A 19,503-nucleotide genomic window follows, 5' to 3' on the forward strand; every position below is an offset into this window, starting at 1 on the left:
CCTTAAAAATAACACTAGGCCTTGGGCGGGCCGGGCTTCTGAATGAGTCTTGAGCAGGCCAATGAGCCGAGCCATGGCTTGGGCCAAATAGGCCAAGCTGGGCTTCAAAACGATGGCCTAGGTCTAGGTCCAAGGCCTCGGGATAGGCTTGGGCCCGGGCCTAAATGGGCCAGGTCCACCCCGGGCCGCAAGCGGGCTTCAGGCCGTCCACAGGCCATTTTTATGCCCCTAGGTATAAACAAGAAGACGATGAAAATGAAATCAAAACCACGGCATCCACATATTATTATTAAGATTTGACTTGTTTCAGTTAAATTTTTAACTGATCTAAATAGTTAAAAAAATTTATCGGTAAGAGTCATTAAACTGAAGTTTCTTATCAATAAGTGTCTATGAAAATATGGCCTAATTGAATTTTTTTAAAAACACTTACCGGTAAGAATCTTCCGTTTAATCACTTTTATTGGTCAGAATCTTTCGTTCAATGATTCTTACGGGATCTCAATTGTCTGATTCAGTTGAAATTTCAACTGGAAACAAGTCATTCCCTTATTATTATTATTGTTGGCAACCTTAAGGAGTTGGCCTAGTGGGTGTAGTTTGAGGTTTAAGGGTGTGCTTTCTCCATATCTTAGATTTAACTCTCATTAGGTGTTATCAACCCCTTAGGGCCACGCTAGCGGACTCTGTTTTGCATGGGTTTCGAAATTAATCAAGATGCGCATAAACTGATCCGAACACCTGATCATTAAAATTTATTATTATTATTATTGACGACATATGGTATGTATTAATTTTAGTATAAATAACCAAGATGATGAAAAAGTATGTTGTACTTTTATTCAAGCTAAACACGGATAAAGATGTAATTTTTGCCCGACTTGGCCCATGTCGGGCTCGGGCTAGGCCCGGCCCATGTCGGGCCATGCGGACTCCTGCCAAAAAATCGGACCGGGCCGCCCGATTCATGGGCTAGAAAACTAGGCCCAAGTCCATGTCCAGGGGTATTCGGGCTTTGAGCGGGCCAATGGGCCAGGCCTCTGGACTTGGGCTTGGACTCGAGCTTTGGGCGGCTTAGGCGGGCCTAAACAAATTTTTTTTTTTTTTTTTCACCAAAATTTTATTATTTTTCATTAAAAATAATACTGGGCATCGGGTGGGATGGGCGAGCCAGGCCTCGGGTTGTCAAAATTACACCCCTACACACGGATCTCAGCCATCTAGTTTTTTATTCAAGCTACGCACGGATCTCAATTATCCAATTAGACAAATAAAATGGACAATTTTACTTTCTAGTTCTTACAATACAAATACAAGCACAAAAATGCTTCCCCAAATAAGCACCCATTATTATTTTCATAATTTCAAAAAAAATAATGATAAACAAATATAAAATTCATAAAAGAATTTAATATAGAATCTTGTGTCTTAATGTAGACCTTCACTTAAAAAAATATAAATATATATATAAAAAAAAGCAATAATGTGGACCTTCACTTTAATGAGTTCTTTAATGAGTGTTTTTTTTATTTATTTAAGGACTCATTTCGCAAGTTAACATTTTAGCAAAAAGCTACTAAAAAAGTCAAAAAGCTTATAATCTATACCAAAAAATCAAAGATTCTCTTTTCTCTCTATTTTTTACACATCTTTTCGTAAAAAGCCAAAAAATCACCCTAAACATATAGTTTTTTAAACTTATATTTTAGCCAAAAAGCTAAAAAGTTACTAAAATAGTATGTTCCCAAACGAGGCCGTATTATATAATATATATCATTCTAGAAATGTTTTCTCTATGATACAAAAAAGAACAATAATAAAAAAATAAATAAAAACCCGACCCAAACATGCTTGTTATAGTCTGATTATTAATACAATACACAAAACGAAAAAAATAAAAGAAAGAAAGTAAGAAAAGAAAACCTAATAAACATATTCTTATTAATACACATACGGTGTAACATTTATGGGAGAGAGCTCAAAACTTGATGAGAACCTTTACACAGTCTGGCTGCTTCATTAGGTGAAATGCTTTGTTTATTTCATCAAGTGAAATTTGGTGAGTCAAAAGCTCATCCAGCTTGAGTTCCTGTAGAAATTTGCAACACTTTGTTAGGTCTTTCCTTGTGGCTTGTACCAATCATCAATAAATTTTATTTTAGGCTATGCTTGAATGACAGGAATATTGAAAGAAATGAGAATCTCATTACTAGTAATAAAATTCTTGTGTCAATGTTATTCAAGTAGTTTGTTTCGCTGAGAATTCTCAATGGAAAAATAATTAAATTTTAAATATTTTGAGCTTAATTATTAGTATTATTATTTTTCACTCTAAGGCTCGTTGATAACTTGAGCAAAGGAGCATATAAGGTAGTTATCCCATATGCAGTTTGGAGAGTAAGGTAGGTATTGTTGTTAGAGAAAAATGGTTTATCACCATTAATTTTTGGTAGTTTTGAGCTATCATTAATGTAGGACCCACACCTCGGTTTTGGTGGGTCCGAGTGGCAACATGTTCCTTGCCATGTGGTGAACAAGAATAGACACTTGGGTGGTTAAAACCATTTTCGAGTGAATGAGAAATTGATACCAAAGTGAGCCTTATGAACATAAAAATGTTTGGCGTGGTTCCCATGAGTTGGTATCTAAAACCTTGTCCCACATAGGAAACATGGAAGAGTTTCTATGAGTATATAAGCTCTAAGTTGGAGACCTTGGGTTGGGCCCCAAGGGGTACCCAAGTTTTGTAGGAGGAGGAGTTATGGATAAACCCAAAACCATCACCACACACGCACGGCGCCGCCGCCGTCCGGCCGGGGCGGGCACGGGTGTGGGTATGGGTCAAACCCGTCCTTGTTTTTTGCTCCAAAATTATTTTGAATAATTTTCTGCGGGAAAATTCAAAATCTGAAATTTAAATTTTTTCGGTTGCAACTCTTCTCATTCTCCGACTAGTCGCGTCTCCGATCTGGTGACTGTTCTTCACAACGGTCTTCTGTTCCAGAAAAGGCACTTCTCTGCCTATATATATCAAACCCCCATTCCAAAACAAAAGATAGTTTTTCCGTTTCCTTTTCAGTCTTCTCCAATCGCTGCTTCATACAGTCTTCATCTTGCATTTTGTGTCTATATACTGAAACATTGATAACACAGCTTGGTTTGCTGTACAAACTGTACGCGGTGCTGCATCTGTTTGGGGTGATTGTTGAATCCTGGAGGCAAGACGTCCGTTATTCTCAAGCACCTAGGAGAGGACGAATTTTTGTCTTAAAGACACAGTGTCCAAACACTGGCCTCAATCACAAATTTGTTCTAAATTTGATTCTACAGAAAGATGTAAGTTAACTCTAGTTCTGTATTTAATTATTTTCTGTTTTATTATTCTGTTAAATTAATTATTATCGAAAAAATATTTCCAACAATTGTTTTGTCAACAAATGAGGGGTTATATTGTTTAGGTGACATAGTAATTTACACTAACTAGCCAACCTACAATAGAGATTGTTTCACACATGGGAGGGATAGAAAAATGGTTAGGACATGCACCTACTGTAAATGCCGTGTGTATTACATCTTCAGCCAAAATTGTACTAGAATTTAGGTACTTCATGTATTTATATATAAGGTCCTCAACTCTCTATAATTGCAAGTTATGTCTCTGGAGCTCAACTATAAATAGGAACTATTGATTTCGTAGTTTAAGAACAATAGAAATTGTACAGGAAGGAAATATTCGTAGCCTTCCGTACTCCTTCTGTCCAAGCTTTGTGTCGCTCCGAACGATTTCATTCAGCCAGCAAGCACAACGACGGTGAGCTACCTAGTGAGTGTGTTGCCAGAAAATCCCTTCGATGGTCAAGTTAGCACCCTTAAAAAGAGAAGAAAGACTAAGCAATGATAGATTTTAGTAAAGAGAAAATTGCAGACCTTTTGCACAGAGGTGCCGCACGGCTTATATAATTTGTGCACGCACTACCTTGTTCATCCTTTCTTAGATGTGGGGATGTACTATCCTCTCTTCGCCTTACACGTGTGTGCGTCAATATTGCCAAACAGTATCAACAAAACAGCCAAATGGTATTGACATGAACTATTAGCGGGTTTTCCTCATCACACTCCAATTGGGCCACATAGTATATGGCTGAGCTACGTTCAACCGAGCTAATTTTAACCGGTTAAGCCCCAGGCTGCTTCATGTCCAAGCTAAGAATTCTACTAGCACAATCTGTTGTGTTCTATTTGGTTAAGCGTTGTTTACTCATTGCTCGGACAAACTCTGCACGGCCTTTTGCCTTGACTAAGATTCTAGCTCGGTCAAGAGTCACCCTCATCATCTTAGTCCAGTCACTTTTCACTGCGCATACATAGCTCAGTCGAGTTCCTTTACCCGGTCTATGTCCGATGTGTGGACTTATCTCGGCCCCTAGTCCAAGCTCATTCAGTTTGGCCCGAAGCCCATTTCATGTTAACTTGGTGGCATGGTAAAAGGTCTACATGGAATTTAGGTCGATCCATTTGTTTGACACAAATTTTCCTCTCAATTGCCCCTCAATTACGTCTGTTTTAGCATGATCCGGATTACCTTATTGTGCTGAGCTAAATTCATGGCCCGATTAAGAGAAACATCCTCGTTCTAGCTTAGCCCAGCTCATCTCTGAGGCGCGGGCTTAGTTCGGCTGCGATTCTTTGCCTTTCTACTTAGTTCACCGAATTGACGTTGTTGCTCAATTTGGTGTGCTTCAGTTAGGTTTGGTTGTTGGTTTGGCTAAGTAGCTTGGTGGTGCTTCGGTTTGGTCTTTTGCCCAGCCTAAGAGTGTTCATGGATCTACAATCCTTGTTGTTTGGCCATCTCAGAAGGCCAACTTTATTGGGCCGAAGTAAGATTGATGCCCTTGGTGGCTCGGGCGAGGTTTGAAGTACCTCACCTTAACTGATTAGTCGAACTTCTTGGGCCAAGTTCTTGCGAAGCTGAGCTCGAATCTGGTTTAGTTATCCCATGGTTGAGCTTGGTTGATTGTTTCGCCCATGAGTGTGATTTGCGTTCTTCTTGGCTTGGTTGGGTACTTTGTGCGTCCAAATTCTCGACTTGATTGATGTATTATCTCTTACTTGACCCAACTCACGTTCGACGATGTAGGAGTTCATTTTATGAGTTGCCCATATTCACCGATTCACTAGCTCGGTCAATACCGTCTTGATTAGTTTACAAATTGGTTCATTAACGTACACAAGCTCGGTCGAAAGAACCAAGAGTTTTTGTTGCTCAAGGTTGTTACTTGGTTTCATCTCTTCAGCACCATGCCCGGTCAGTCCCTGGTTTAATCTTTGATGTCGTGAGTCATTTTTTATTCGTTTTGTTCGGCTAGTCGTGAGAATGGGCCGAGCACTAACTCGGTGATGTTCACACCACCTCGGCCTAACCCATAAACCATTGCATGTCTACCATGAGCTCCATTTGACTATCGTCGTTAATCCTTAGCTCGGTCGAGCTGGATGTTAGGCTTCAATTCTCTGAGGGAATATTTGAAGTATTTGTTTGGGCCCATGACTTGGAGGATAAATTATTCTTGGCCGAGAATAAAATGGTTGACTACGTATCTTAATCTTAGTGATTGGTTGGTAGAATTGTGCAAACAAAACTTATTCCAACTCTTTTACTCTTTAGCTCAATTGGTGCAATTAGCAATCTCTCAACTCGGTTGGCATTGATTTGATTTACTTCATCGCAATCTCAGTCATGAGTTATTGCTTGGTCATGAACCACTCTGGCTTGACGCTTGATGTCATGGGCTCGCCTTTACTAGGCTTAACTCTGGCGACCTTGCATATGGACCTTACAAACGGACTTTGCTAGGCTTGACTATTGCAACCTTGTAAACGGACCTTGCTAGGCTTAACTCTGGTAACCTTGTAAACGGACCATGCAAATGGGCCTTGCAAATGGAGTTTTAACAAGTTGGACTGGGCAAATGGTGCTTGGATGTCTACTGAGCAAACGAAGCTCGAATGTTGACCTTGTAAAAGACATGCAAGTGTCAACCAAAAAAGCGATGCATGATATTGACCTCGCAGTATAGACAAATATCAAGTTATTGAGATCAACTCTACAATCCTGCCTTAAACTTACAAAGGCAAAGTAGTGATCCAAGTTAAATAGATTGCCCTTGGACCGCGTCCATTACTCGGTTAGAATTATCTTTGACTGAACAAATCATCAGTTTTCCGCCGAAAGCTGGCGAGCAAAATCGGCTCAACAATTTCTTGGCAAGCAAAGTCGCTCAGCAACTTCTTTGGCGACCAAAATTAGCGCAATTGGCAAGCAAAATCAGCTTAGTTGGGTGATTTACTTCTCGGCGAGCAAAATCAGCTCGATAACTTCCTTGGCGAGAAAAATCAGTGCAACTTCTTGGCAAGCAAAATCAGCTTAGCTCGGCAATTTACTTCTCAACGAGCAAAATCAGTTCGGCAACTTACTATTTGGCGAGCAAAATCAGCTCGATAAGGAATTCTAAAGTTGGCGAGCAAAATCAGCTCGACAACTTGCTTCTTGACAAGCAAAATCAGCTCGACAAGGAATTCTAAAGTTGGCGAGCAAAATCAGCTCGACAAGGAATTCTAAAATTGGCGAGCAAAATCAGCTCGACAACTTGCTTCTTGGTGAGCAAAATCAGTTTGGCAAGACATTCTAAAGTTGGCAAGCAAAATCAGCTCGATATTTACTTTTTGGCGAGCAAAATCTGCTCGGTAAGGAATTCTAAGGTTGCGAAGCAAAATTAGCTCGGTAACTTACTTTTTGGTGAGTATAATCAGCTCGGCAAGGAATTTCAACATTGGCGAGCAAAGTCAGCTCGACAACTTACTTCTTGGTGAGCAAAATTAGATCAGCGAGACTTCTTGGTGAGCAAAATTTTCTCAACAAGGAATTGTAAAGTTGGCGAGCAAAATCAGCTCGGCAACTTGCTTCTTGATGAGCAAAATCAGCTTGACAAGGAATTTCAAAGTTGGCAAGCAAAGTCAGCTCGATAAGACTTCTTGGCGAGCAAAATATACTCAGCCAAGAATTTTAAAATTGGCAAGTAAAATCAGCTCGGCAAGGCTTTTTGGTGAGCAAAATCATATCGGCAAGGAATTCTAAAGTTGGCAAGCAAAATCAATTCAACAAATAATTCTAAAGTTGGCGAGTAAAATCTGCTTGGCAAGATTTCTTAGCGAAAAAAATCATCTCGGCAAGGAATTCTAAAGTAGGCAAGCAAAGTCAGCTCGGCAAGACTTCTTGGCGAGCAAAATCATCTCGGCAAGAAATTTTAAAATTGGCGAGCAAAGTCAGCTCGGTAAGACTTCTTAGCGAGCAAACTCAGCTCGGCAAGACTTCTTGGAGAGCAAAATCATCTCAACCAGAAATTCTAAAGTTAGCAGAGCAAAGTCAGCTCGACAAGACTTCTTGACAAGCAAAATCAACTCAGTAAGACTTCTTGGCGAGCAAAATCATGTTGTGAAGAAATTCTAAAGTTGGCGAGCCAAATCAACGCAACAACTTCTTCTAGGCCAGCAAATTAGCTCGGCAAGACTTCTTGGAAAGCAAAATCAGCTTGACAAAGAATTCTAAAGTTGAACAAAATGCCAACTTCTATCTTGCCGAGCAAAATTAGCCCGGCAAGGAATTCTAAAGTTGATCAAAACCATCAACAAACATTTTACTGAGCAAAATCTACTCAGAAAGGAATTCCAAAGTTGAACAAAATACCAACTTTCATCTTATCGAGCAAAATCAGCCCTGCAAGGAATTTCAAAGTTGAACAAAACACCAACTTTCATCTTACCAAGCAAAATTAGCCAGGCGAGGAATTCCAAAGTTGATCAAAACCATCAATAAATCTCTTTTTGAGCAAAATCTGTTCGATAAGGAATTTTAATCTTTTCGTCAAAATGATCTGCTCCTTGGACCACGCTAAATCTGTTCGACGGGGCAAAAATACAGTAATTTTTAATAAAACGGTCTACTTGTTTCATTACATCAATAGTGGAAAGGATTACAAAAATAAAACTTCAGATTGACAGTGTTCCACGTTCTGGGAATAGATCGGCTATTTATATCCTGCGAGTTTGGTGCCTCTTTTCCTCGGCCTTCTTACCGATGTTTTCCAAAACCGATCTCCTTAGTTCTCTTCAATTGATGACTCTTCGAGGAAGGACATCTTTGATTGCCAAGCCATTTGGCAAGGTCTGTTCTTAAGAAGCCGCCCGACCCCTTCATCAACGTAACGATCCAAATGCCTTATAGCCACCAACTTTTCTAAGTGTAGTTTGAACGACATGCAATCTTTTGTTTGGTGCCCTCTCTCATCATGAAAAGTGCTCATCATGAAAAATGAAACAGTATCTCAGATTAAACCCTTTAGGGGCATCCCCCAACTTGGCCGGCTACTGGACATATTCCTCGTCATGGATTTCACTCAATATGAGATATATTGGTAACTTGAAGATCGTAGTGATGTCAGTCCGGGCTTTTAACTTTCTCTTCGCATCATCCTCTACGTCACATGGATTGTTATCCCAGTCATTGTTAGAACTCTTGTTCTGGCTATTGCGATTTGCACCGCGGTTTTGATCTTTTCCTTAATTGTTTGGACGATTGTCCTCTTGTCCAACCGAGTGGACTTTTCCAGCTACTCTCTTTGTCCACCACTACCAGATTTGTCTTCATAGTGGCTACGGCCGTGTTATCTTCAACCTAGATGTGTTCATTGATCCTTTGCATGAGAGATTCCGTAGTTGCAGGCTAATTCATCGTGAGCGAGTCCCTCAGTCTATATCCAACTGGAAGATCGCACTTGTTGTAGCGATCCTAGTTTTGACCCGTCTCTTTGTGGTGTTCCGAGCTCGGGTTGGTATGGTTTTGAACGGTATTACGTATCTTAGTTCCTTGTATTTCCCTTATTTTGGTTATCGGGTTGTAGCGGTGTTTGGAACAGGTAATGTTTGTATCGGGTTATAGCGTATTTTTCATGTTTTGCCACTTCGTTGACTATGCCGAGGACCGAGCTGCCCGGTTAGCTCGCGGGGGTCCAGAGGGCAGCGCCCTAGCGGGGTCGAGGGGCAGCGCCCCCGAAGTAAAAATGCAAAATGCATTCGAAGTTGCTTGTCCGCTTGAGTGGCCGTTTATGCGCTCGAGCGGAGAATGTTTGGTTCTAGAAGTTTGACCTGTCTGCAAAAGTACTGGGAATGTGTATTTGACGCTCAAGCAGGGTTTTTCACGCTCGAGTGGACCATGTTATATCAGTTCGTGAATCTGATATTTCAAATCACTTTTCAATCCTCTCTCTCTAAAACTCTTCAGAATTCCAGATCGGGAGCTTCTCTCTCTAGAAGTCATCTTCTCTCTTTGATTTCTCCAAATCTATTGGGATTTAGACCTAAGTTCTTCACCAAAGTTGGTTATCATCTCGAGGGCTTCGTTGTGTGTGTTGAAGATCGAGTTTAGACATCGTTGATTTTGGGGTTTCATCTAAATTCTTCTTCAATACTTGAGGTAGGGATTTTCTTAGAGTTGTATATACATATTTTTGCAAGATTTAGATGATTTTTGAAATCATCCTTCGGTAGCTTTGAAAATTGATTGTTGATTCAAGAAGTTGAGTGATTTTGAAAGTGAGTTTGTCTCTTGTTCTTTTAAAATGATCTTATGGGTTTTGATCTTCGTTGATTGAAGAAAAGATGATTTTGAAAAGTTTTCTTTCAAAAGATTTGAGTTGTATAGTTTTTGTGAGAAAACCTAGAAATTGGGAATTTTTAAAAGAGATTGAAAATTCACGAATGATATTATTATATTTATTTTGTGTGTCAAAATAAATGGATGTTTGGGAAAAAAAAATTTATATTAATATAAATAATGAATTTCAGGGAATATGAGAATTGTTGTTCATTTTGGAAATTATTGTTCAAAACGTTGAAATAGTCTTAAAATAACTAATTGTTGAGGATACTTGAGAAAAGGGAATTGTGTTATTCCTTGGATGATGAATTGGAATAAAAGTATTTATATTCATCTTGTGAAATTCGCATATCAATTCATTTGATTACATTAAACTTTGAAAGTTGATTTGAAAACTTACAGTGAGAAAAGAATGTTAAGAAATAAGTTTTCATGGAATGGTTTTGGGGTAAATATGTTGGTAAGTCTTGATAGGTGGTGTAGATGATATTGAATAAGTTTGTCTGAGAGTCCGGGGTGAAAGACCGAAAACCTGCGCGGATAGGTGTCGAGCCTTCCGGTTAATACCGGTAAAAATGACAATTTGGTAGTACTCGTATAGTCTACTTGCAGACACCGACCTAAGGATTACCAAAGTTGTATTTACCACCCCTTGAATTAAATTGTTAAGTTTTGAACAATGGACATTTCATGGTATCATTGAGCATGATGGTTTTCAAAAGATAAAGACATGATTTATTTGCAAAAAGACATAGCATGACATGTGCATTCATCTCTTGAGACTTGTATAAAATGTATATACTTTGTTAAGGATTTCCTACTGTGCTTTATGCTCACCCTACGGGATTTTTGTGTAGGAAAAGATGTGGTGATTCCGCCTAACTAAAGGCGAGAAAATATGTGTTGAGAGTACAATGCTCTCATTTTGCTGTAACTCTGTTTGTAAGCCAAGGGCTACATTTGTGTAGGTTTGAATAACCATTTTGTGTAACCAAACCTAAGCCTTGGAAACTTGTAAACCTTTGGGGGTATCTATTTGTTTATGTTATTTTGATTTGAAGTGAATGTATTATTGTCTGAAGACTATTTGTAGCATGTAATGCAAGTTTGGAGATTTATTTTTAGTTTTACTTTAAAGAACCATGATTATCGTATTATCATTTGGGTATAAAAATTGGGGCGTTACACTTGTAATGAATGATTGCCAAGTTGGTGGCGCATTCATGTATCTCGTTGAATGTCTTCTAATTCCAACAGCCTCTCGAACTATTTTAGGCCCAATTTGCCTAAACTCGATGGGAAAATAAGGCACATCAACGCATCGTTCCGTCTGAGCCATAACTTGCCAGAAGTGGCTCATGTGCATATACGGATCAGTTTTTCTGTCATAGAGTGTAAATTTAGCTGGTGGAAACCAGCGGGAAGTGCTATAGCGACAACATTATGACATCTTCACTAGTATGACCTCTGGGAGACAACTGCTATAGCGACGGTACCATTTGAGCCTTCCGCTGGCACACTCGCTCCTGTAATAAATCCATCAAATCTCTCGATCAATTGGAATACAAGTATCTCGATGTCATCAATGGACATAAGGGACGATAGTTGTTGTCTCGAATGCGAGACACCTCTACTAGTACATTGGAGTCATCGGCTCTAAAACTCCTCGAGATGGAGAGTGAAGAAGTTAGTTGTCTACTCTGACTGCTAGAACGATAGGACTGGACATGCTCATTGTGGTTTCTCACCCTAGCAATGCCCTTTCCTTTCAGTTGGCGCTTTATGGCCTCTGTCACCATTTTTCTGATGATGACGTCTTGGTCCCACAGCTTGCTCTCCAAGTGCTGAGTATGCGACTTTCGTCGTCATCGACATCTTTCAAGGCTCTAGAAATGCCTTGAACTCCTTGTGCACTTGTCTCGCACATCTTCGTGTAACCCGCGGGTGGAGGTCTCCAGTCCAGCCATGTCTGATCACCGGGTAAGTTGTCACTCCTCCGAAAAGACTTTGGCATGATGCCATCGACGGCGAACAGTGAAATGTCATCGTTGTTCGCCATGGAAAGTGATCAGAAAAGCTTGGAAGACAAGGTTTTCGTATGTCGAAATTTCCACAGACGACGCCAATTGTATGAGAATGAAATATTCATCGCCTTTCGTACTCCTTGTGTCCAAGCTCTGTGTCGCTCTAAACGATGTCATTCAGCCTGTAAGCACAATGACGATGAGCTACCCGGTAGGTGTGTTGCTGAAAAAACCCCTCCAACAGTCAAATTAGCACTCTTAAAGAGAGAAGAAAAACTAAGCAAGGATAACTCTGAGTAAAGAGAAAATTGCAGACCTTTTGCATGGAGGCGCCGGACGACTTATATAGTTTGTGCGCGCACTACCTTGCTCGTCCTTTCTTGGACATGGAGATGTACTATCCTCTCTTCGGCTTACACGTGTGTGCGTTAATATTGCCAAGCAGTATCGACAAAACAGCCAAACGGTATTGATGCGTACTATTAGTGGGTTTTCCTCCTCACACTCTCATTGGGCCACGCAGTATACAATTGCTGAGCTACCTTCAATCGAGCTAATTTCAACTAGTTAAGCCCCCAGGCTGCTTTATGTCCAAGGTAGCTCTGGCTGGTTGGCTCTTGAAGAATTCTACTAGTATGGTCCGCTGCGTTCTGCTCGGTCAAGCGTTGTTTACTCATTGCTCGAACAAACTCCGCGCGACCTTTCGCCTTGACTAAGATTTTCAGCTCGGTCAAGAGTCACCCTCGTCATCTTAGCTCGGTCATTCTCCACTGTGCATACTTAGCTTGGTCGAGATCTTTCGCTCGGTTTATGTCCGATCTGTGGACTTATCTCGACCCATAGTCCAAGCTCATTCAGCTTGGCCCAACGCCCATTTCATATTAACTCGATGGCACGGTCAAAGGTCCACATGGAATTTAGGTCGGCCCATATATTCGGCACAAATTTTCCTCTCAAAAACTGAGAGAAGTCTTAGAGAAAAATATAGAGTGAGTGTTCTAGAGAAATATAAAATGAGTTTTTTCTTGTATAAAAATTAGGTATACAATGACTTAGGTATATATATATGGAAAAATGATCCGGACCCCCTTTTTCCCCCTACCTCCTTGATCCCCTCTCTCTCTGATTGGCCAGTTTTTTTTTTTTCTTTTTTTTTTCCTTCTCCTCCAATCACCAGCCGCCACTTGTGTGTGGGGGTGGTGGAGGTGGTGATTGGAGGGGGTCTCAATCACTTCCCATATATATGTGGGTGTATTGGGTTTAAGGGTGTAAGAGACAAATTGAGTCCATTTGTAAACTTGTTTATTTCATAGTAAAGTATTATTACTTACCGTCTTGTCTTTGTATTGGGTATAAGGCCGAATCATGTAAATTGTTTGTATTTTGATGTGTACTTGTTTTTATTTCCCATTTATTATTTTTGGTTACTTTCATAGCCCAAATCACCATTGTTTCATACCCCACATCTTCTTTAGACAAAATTCAATCTCTCTAAACACTAGTTCTCTACATTCCTATGCATTACTCTTTTCTTGGATTCTTCACTTTAGCATTGGATGGCCTTTTCCGACCAAATTAACCCCAGCCATGCAGCACTCACGGTGTCTTTGTCACTCAAGTTGCAATTCCTAGATTGCCCGAATCATTTGCATCATTCAAGGAGCTCCGACTCTTCTAGTGCAGAATTCATTCATGCGCGCGCGCACACACACACACACATATATATATATATATATATAAGAAGACAAGAAGAGGAAGATATAGATAGTACCTTATTTATGCATTTGTGAAGAATGAAGGGAAGGTCAGATTTGACTTTAATGCCACCAAAAATAGAACCCTTGAGAGTCCTACCACACAAGAGGGGAACTAAGTCGATCTCCCCGCTTTTTTCATTTCCTGAACCAATGGCTACTGCTGTCCCTATTCCCTGTGATTGCATTTGCATGCATGTGATCATTCATTCATTCATAAACCAAAACCAAAACCAAAATCAAAACCAAACAAAGTATTACTACTAATTAATACTGTACGAGCTAGCAAGTAAGTATATATGAAGCCTCATCTCCTCAATTAGGTAGCTAGGGATCATATCAATTTACATTTACAGGTGTGAGAGTGTATGACTGAGAGAGTTTAATAAAAACGGAATGTGAATATTATCATTTTGAACAAACCATTTTGAAGAGTGGAAACAACCAACTTGAGACATTGTAAAACACAAGGGGTGTACCAGAAACAAAGCATTTTGGAGAGCAGAGAAATCTGTAAAATAGAACAGAACATAACAGAATAGTTGAGTAGCAGTAGGGAGGTAGTTTTAGCAGCAATAGGGCTTACCAGTTTAGTGGATAGAAGAGCCTGGTTGACCAAGGATGGGACACCGGTACACTCGAAGCAGTAGTCCACCCCCATACCACCTGTCAACTCTTTTACCATTTCTGAAATACTAGCTTTATTATGATTATTATTATTATTGTTACTATTATGTTTTCCATGATCATCAGGTTCAGATTTAGATTCAGAAGAATCTGAATCTGTAGTGGTGGTGCTGGGGTTTATGAAGTCGGTGATTCCAAACACCAGCCCTTTTTCTCGCTTTCTTTCATTTATGTCTACCCCTATTATTCTCCCTGCCCCTTGCATTCTTGCTCCCTCTACCACCTGCAAAGCAAATTTGTTTTTTCATTTTTCATTTTTATTTTCAGAGTGAATGATTGGGTGGAATATAAATAAATAAATAAACTATTGGATTTTGTCGTTGCTGTATTTCGTCATTAGTTAACACACATCAAATATGTATGTATATAATACTCCCAAACTGAAGATGTAAAATCATGTTTGATTGACGGATTAAGTTGACCGGATTGAGTGATGGAGTGTTGTGGTATGAAGTTAGAGATGTAAAGATAAATTGTATTTGTTGTGCTCCATTCCCGTTGAATTGTTAATCCAATAGCTGTGGGGTTGGGGAACTAAGTATTTTAGTCAAAAAAAAAATTATTATTACACTTTCTCTATTTTTTTACATTTCTTTTTATAAAAAATAAAAAAAATTACTAAAATAATAAGTTTCCAAACAAGAATGAGTAAAAAGAGTAATACCCCAAGTCCAACAGCACCGAGACCCAAGACAGCAACGGTGGAGCCCTTACAAATGACGACTTGCTTAAAGGTAGCCCCAAAACCAGTAGAATAGCCACAGGACAAGAAGCTGGCATGTGGAAGAGGAATCCTGGGATCAAGTTTCACAACGTAATGAACATCGATGACTATGTATTCGCACCACGTGGAACATGTGAAGTGGTGGTAGATCCTCGTCATCTGCTTCTGGTCTGGGTCTCCTGCTGCTGCTGCTGCTGCCGCTGTGGTGGTGGTGGTGGTGGTGGTGGTGGCGGCCTTGGACAACCTTGATGTTCCATCGGGCATTAGGCCATCGAAGGGTAAAGGGTGGGTGAGGCATAAGTTGGAGTTGGTTACGGAGCTGCTGCAATTCGCGCATTCACCGCACTCCCCTATGTACGTCGGCATCACTGTATCTCCTTCTTTCACCTCCCTCACTCCTTCTCCAACGCTCTCCACTATCCTGTATATCATTACCATCCGCAACAATTACACCTATTTTTTTGGATTCTCCAAATTAATTACTACTACTACGGAAAATTATTCAATACTTCCGGAGCACCACGTGTCTATACTCCAAACCAATCGCCAATTAGTTAGCCCCATGTTGTTTCCCCATCCTAAACATAAATCGTGGGCCCTTATGTCTTTCCACCAATCAAAACTTTATGGAGCACCACGTGTTCATACTCCGGGAGTACTGAATAATCACCCCTACTACCACTACTACTTGTGTATTATGGAGTATTCCAAGTTTACAAAATTGGAATCATGATGAGAGACTCGTTAAATATGTGAATTTCATGCTCGACTCTATAATTAAATTTTGTGTACATAAAAAAATTGTATTATTATTCACAACCTCATTTGTTTGATTTGATGCACATATAGAAGAAATTTATGGTATGCACTTTAAAAATAAAAAATAAAAATTGTAAGAAAGTTACTATTCTAAGTTAAGAATGTTTGTAGTATATGTTATGCCTCTCTGGGGTAAAAATTAGAATTGGTAAATTTGTGGCTTGTAATCTTAAAATGAATTTTACAAATCATTGTAATTACATTGTAATTATGTTTTAAATGGCGTGGTGTAAATTTTATGTACCATTCATGTTGAAAAATGTTATAAAAGGCTACCCGGGCTAGGTAGCTTTTTGAATATGCACGGTAGAGGAGTATCTGTCTGAACGCATATATATCGCGGCCCAAACACTTAAAAAGATTACACAAGTATATAGTATGTAAATATTAAGTTTTTGTTTGAAAAGAATTAATTTAATTTGATTTTTTAGTTTTTTAGTTAAATTAGTTTTGTTTAAGCAAAATTCTTGACTTTTTTTTGTTCGGATGTAATGGTTGTGAGTAGGAGTCATCAATGAGATGGGCCGGACTTACCCGACTTGCAACTATTATATCCATATCTCATATATTAATGGATTTTTCAGATTTTGGCCAATCAACGAGTTGGTACGAATCGAATTTATTTAAAAAAATTAAAACCACGTCTCACCCATAAACCCAAATCGTATGGATCAAAATCAAACTAAACCGGATTACACATTTATTATTAGACTTAGACTATTAAATTCTACATATTTATTTTTTCGTTTTTAATCATTTATATGATCTAATTAATTAATACTATTAAAACAATCAAATTAAAGTATAAATTTATCAAATTAACAAATTATGACAGTATTATATGTAAAAAGTTGAGAGTTAGAAAGATATCACTGGTCACAGTCAAATTCTATTTTAACAAATAGTGTTTCATGTATTTTTTTTAAAGTACAATTTACAAGAATAATATAGGCTGTCAAATGTATTTTTTTTTTATAAATGGAACAGTATAAATTTTAATGGATTAAAATTGAATTTAACAATGTTATTTTTTTAGATAATATATATATATATACTTTAAGGGATAGTTTGAGTCAAGTCGGGTTAGTTGGACTTCGGTTTCAAAACCTTGTCCAAAGTCCTAAATCATCCTCTATGGGATGAGATAGGTTGTGCAATCAATCGGGTTGAGAAGAGCCATGGAACGGATTGAACGAGTTAGGTAATATTAGATTTTTTGCCTGCGGGCCATTGATGACTTCTAATCGTGAGAGAAAAAATAAAATAATTATAATTTGAATGTGAAATTTTATTTTATTAATTTATTTAGTTTATTTTATTTTTTTATGCTTATTTAATTAATTTAACTCCTACGGTCTTAAAAAGACTGGCCCAAAATAATTAAAAAATGTTGGGCCCTCTTATATTGTTCATTTAACAAAATTATAAAAAAGGCTACATAACATTGGACGGTTTGACCAGTAGTGTTGTTTTACTACTTTCGACTGGTAGTTGGGACAAGTGAAAAAAAAAAAAGACATTTTGTCTGATAGAGTTGGTATGATATTGCATTTGAGAGAGAGAGATTACCCAACACCTTCATGTCCAGGAATTCGGGGAAACAAAGGCTGAAAAAAAAAAAAAAAAAGTCACATTATGTATATAAGAATCAGAACACATATGATTGCATGGTAATTAATAGCAATTATGTGACAATAAAAAATAAATAAAAAAAAAGAGAGAGGAAAAGAGGAGAGGAAAAAGAAGGGCGAATTACACTATCAGTTTTTATAGTTTGAGATTCGTGTCATCTTTTATTTTTCTACATTTAACCTTAAATTTTGAATCTTGTTCCAAATAAGGATAATTGAAGATACCATTACTTAATTTCAAGAGCAAAATCGTTAATTTGATAAAATATGCAATAATTTGACAAAATAAATGTCAAAAAAATATTTTAAAATTTTTAAAAATTATTTCTATCTGCCAAAGATAAAATTATGTAAAACTGATAAATTTTTTTGAATTTTTTTTATCAAATTAATTTTTATTATGTGTTTGGATGATGATCATGTAATGAGTGACTGTTAAGATTTTAAGGTATAATCGATATATTTAACATATGAAATGTTTTTAGTTTTAGATTTTTTGATTTAAGGGATTGGTTTAATAATGATATCAAAATTATCGCTATATTTGACTTTTAAAAAAATAAAAACTAATTTAATAAAAATAAAAACAACCACCCATTACATAATTATTATCCAAATATATAATAAAAATTAATTTGATAAAAAAAAATATCTAAAAAATTTATCAATTTTATATAATTTTATCTTTGGCGAGTAAAAATAATTTTTAAAAATTTTAAAATATTTTTTTGATATTTATTTTGTCAAATTAATGTATATTTTATTTAATTGACGATTTTACTGTTAAAATTAAGTAATAATATTTTTAATTATCTTTATTTAAAATAAGATTTAAAATTTAAAATTAAATATATTATAATTAAAAATTTAGAGACTAGAATGACACCAACTTCAAACTATAGGATTGTAAGTATAATTCGTGCGAAGAAGAAAAGTAGAAAATTACTGACGAGTGGATGTCCGTCGCAGCAAAGGAGATCCGTGTGGCAAAGGCTGGCGAAGAGCATCTTAACCCTGACTTCAGATGATTTTGGAGGATCTACTTGTATCTCCTCCACCTTCACTCCTTCCCCTTTTCCCCACACCACTGCCCCTGCCCACCAACCATTTCCCAATTCCCAATATCCATACATACAAAACCAATTCCCAACATTAAATTCTTCTTTATAATCATACTAATACCATCAATCAATCTATGATAATCATCATCAACTTATATGCGAATTAAAAGGAGAGCTACAGAAATAAATTTTGTAATACATCTCTGTATATGCTTATCATCTATATATATATATATATGAATAAATAAACATCATAATTAATTTACATAGATATAACCTTATTATGCTCTACCTTTGCATGTAATGATCTTTGAATTTGAGGTGCTCTTAGTAGCCATAATATATGGTTGATTGGGAAATATGGTTATATGCCCCTCCTCCGCTCCTACCTCCAACCTCAGCTCTGCCAAAAGCTTATTCTTGGGTGGGTGGGATTGTGGCTTTTCTTTCAGTGGCTGCAGTGAGTTGAAAGTGTTGGTGCATATCTCTTATATATCCATTCAACTATATATATATATATATATATTCTATTATATATGTAAAGACCTAAGTTAAGGGTGGTTTATGATGATCTAAATAAGTGTATTTTTTTATTTTTTATGAAAAGATATGTAGAAAAATAAAGAGGTAATGTGATGAAAAAAAATAAAAAGATAAAAAACGTATACTTATTAGTACACCCTAAACAAGGCCTTAGTAGTGACCCTTTTGCACCACATAATTTTATTCTCAAATTATATTTTTGTAGTTAAGAATTGAAGCACGGTTTTGGCAACTACCCCTAAATCTATATTGGCCAATTTCAACCCACAATACAAATTTTAAGCACGTATATACATCCACACTTGATATGATTAGCTAATTAGTTGAGGGAAATTTATGAGATGCCCTTCTTTTCTCCATTTTGATGATCTAGTTCTTTCATTTTGTTGTATTTACATGTATAGATTATGAAAGAATAAATAAATAAATTGATCAAATAATTGTAATCATATGATTTCATTAACTTTACTTTTTAAAAAATAAATGGTCTAATTTCAAAATTATATTATTCATTTTTTAAAAAAAATAAATATTATTAAATTATTTGG

At 37.4% G+C, this 19,503-nt stretch overlaps 1 protein-coding gene across 2 annotated transcripts; it reads right to left on the reverse strand.

The window, feature by feature from the left end:
- Nucleotides 1-1,739: 1,739 nt before the first annotated feature.
- Nucleotides 1,740-18,918, reverse strand: LOC145796802 (8-hydroxygeraniol oxidoreductase-like). Of its 2 annotated transcripts, none has more exons than XM_082881969.1 (7): nt 18,705-18,918; nt 18,302-18,444; nt 17,290-17,327; nt 14,842-15,322; nt 14,077-14,400; nt 13,508-13,666; nt 1,740-2,089 (listed from the first exon to the last, which is right to left on the reverse strand). In XM_082881969.1, exons 1-7 carry the CDS (start codon nt 18,748-18,750, stop codon nt 1,979-1,981), a joined length of 1,302 nt encoding a protein of 433 aa, XP_082738095.1. In that variant the 5' UTR covers nt 18,751-18,918; the 3' UTR covers nt 1,740-1,978. The 2 variants fall into 2 exon arrangements, with proteins under 2 accessions (XP_082738095.1, XP_082738096.1); XM_082881970.1 differs by having other exon boundaries at nt 18,302-18,438; nt 18,705-18,896.
- Between the last annotated feature and the right edge of the window lie 585 nt (nt 18,919-19,503).

Source organism: Camellia sinensis, chromosome 8 (assembly GCF_055761805.1).
Source record: "Camellia sinensis isolate YWXY chromosome 8, ASM5576180v1, whole genome shotgun sequence".
NCBI lineage: Eukaryota > Viridiplantae > Streptophyta > Magnoliopsida > Ericales > Theaceae > Camellia > Camellia sinensis.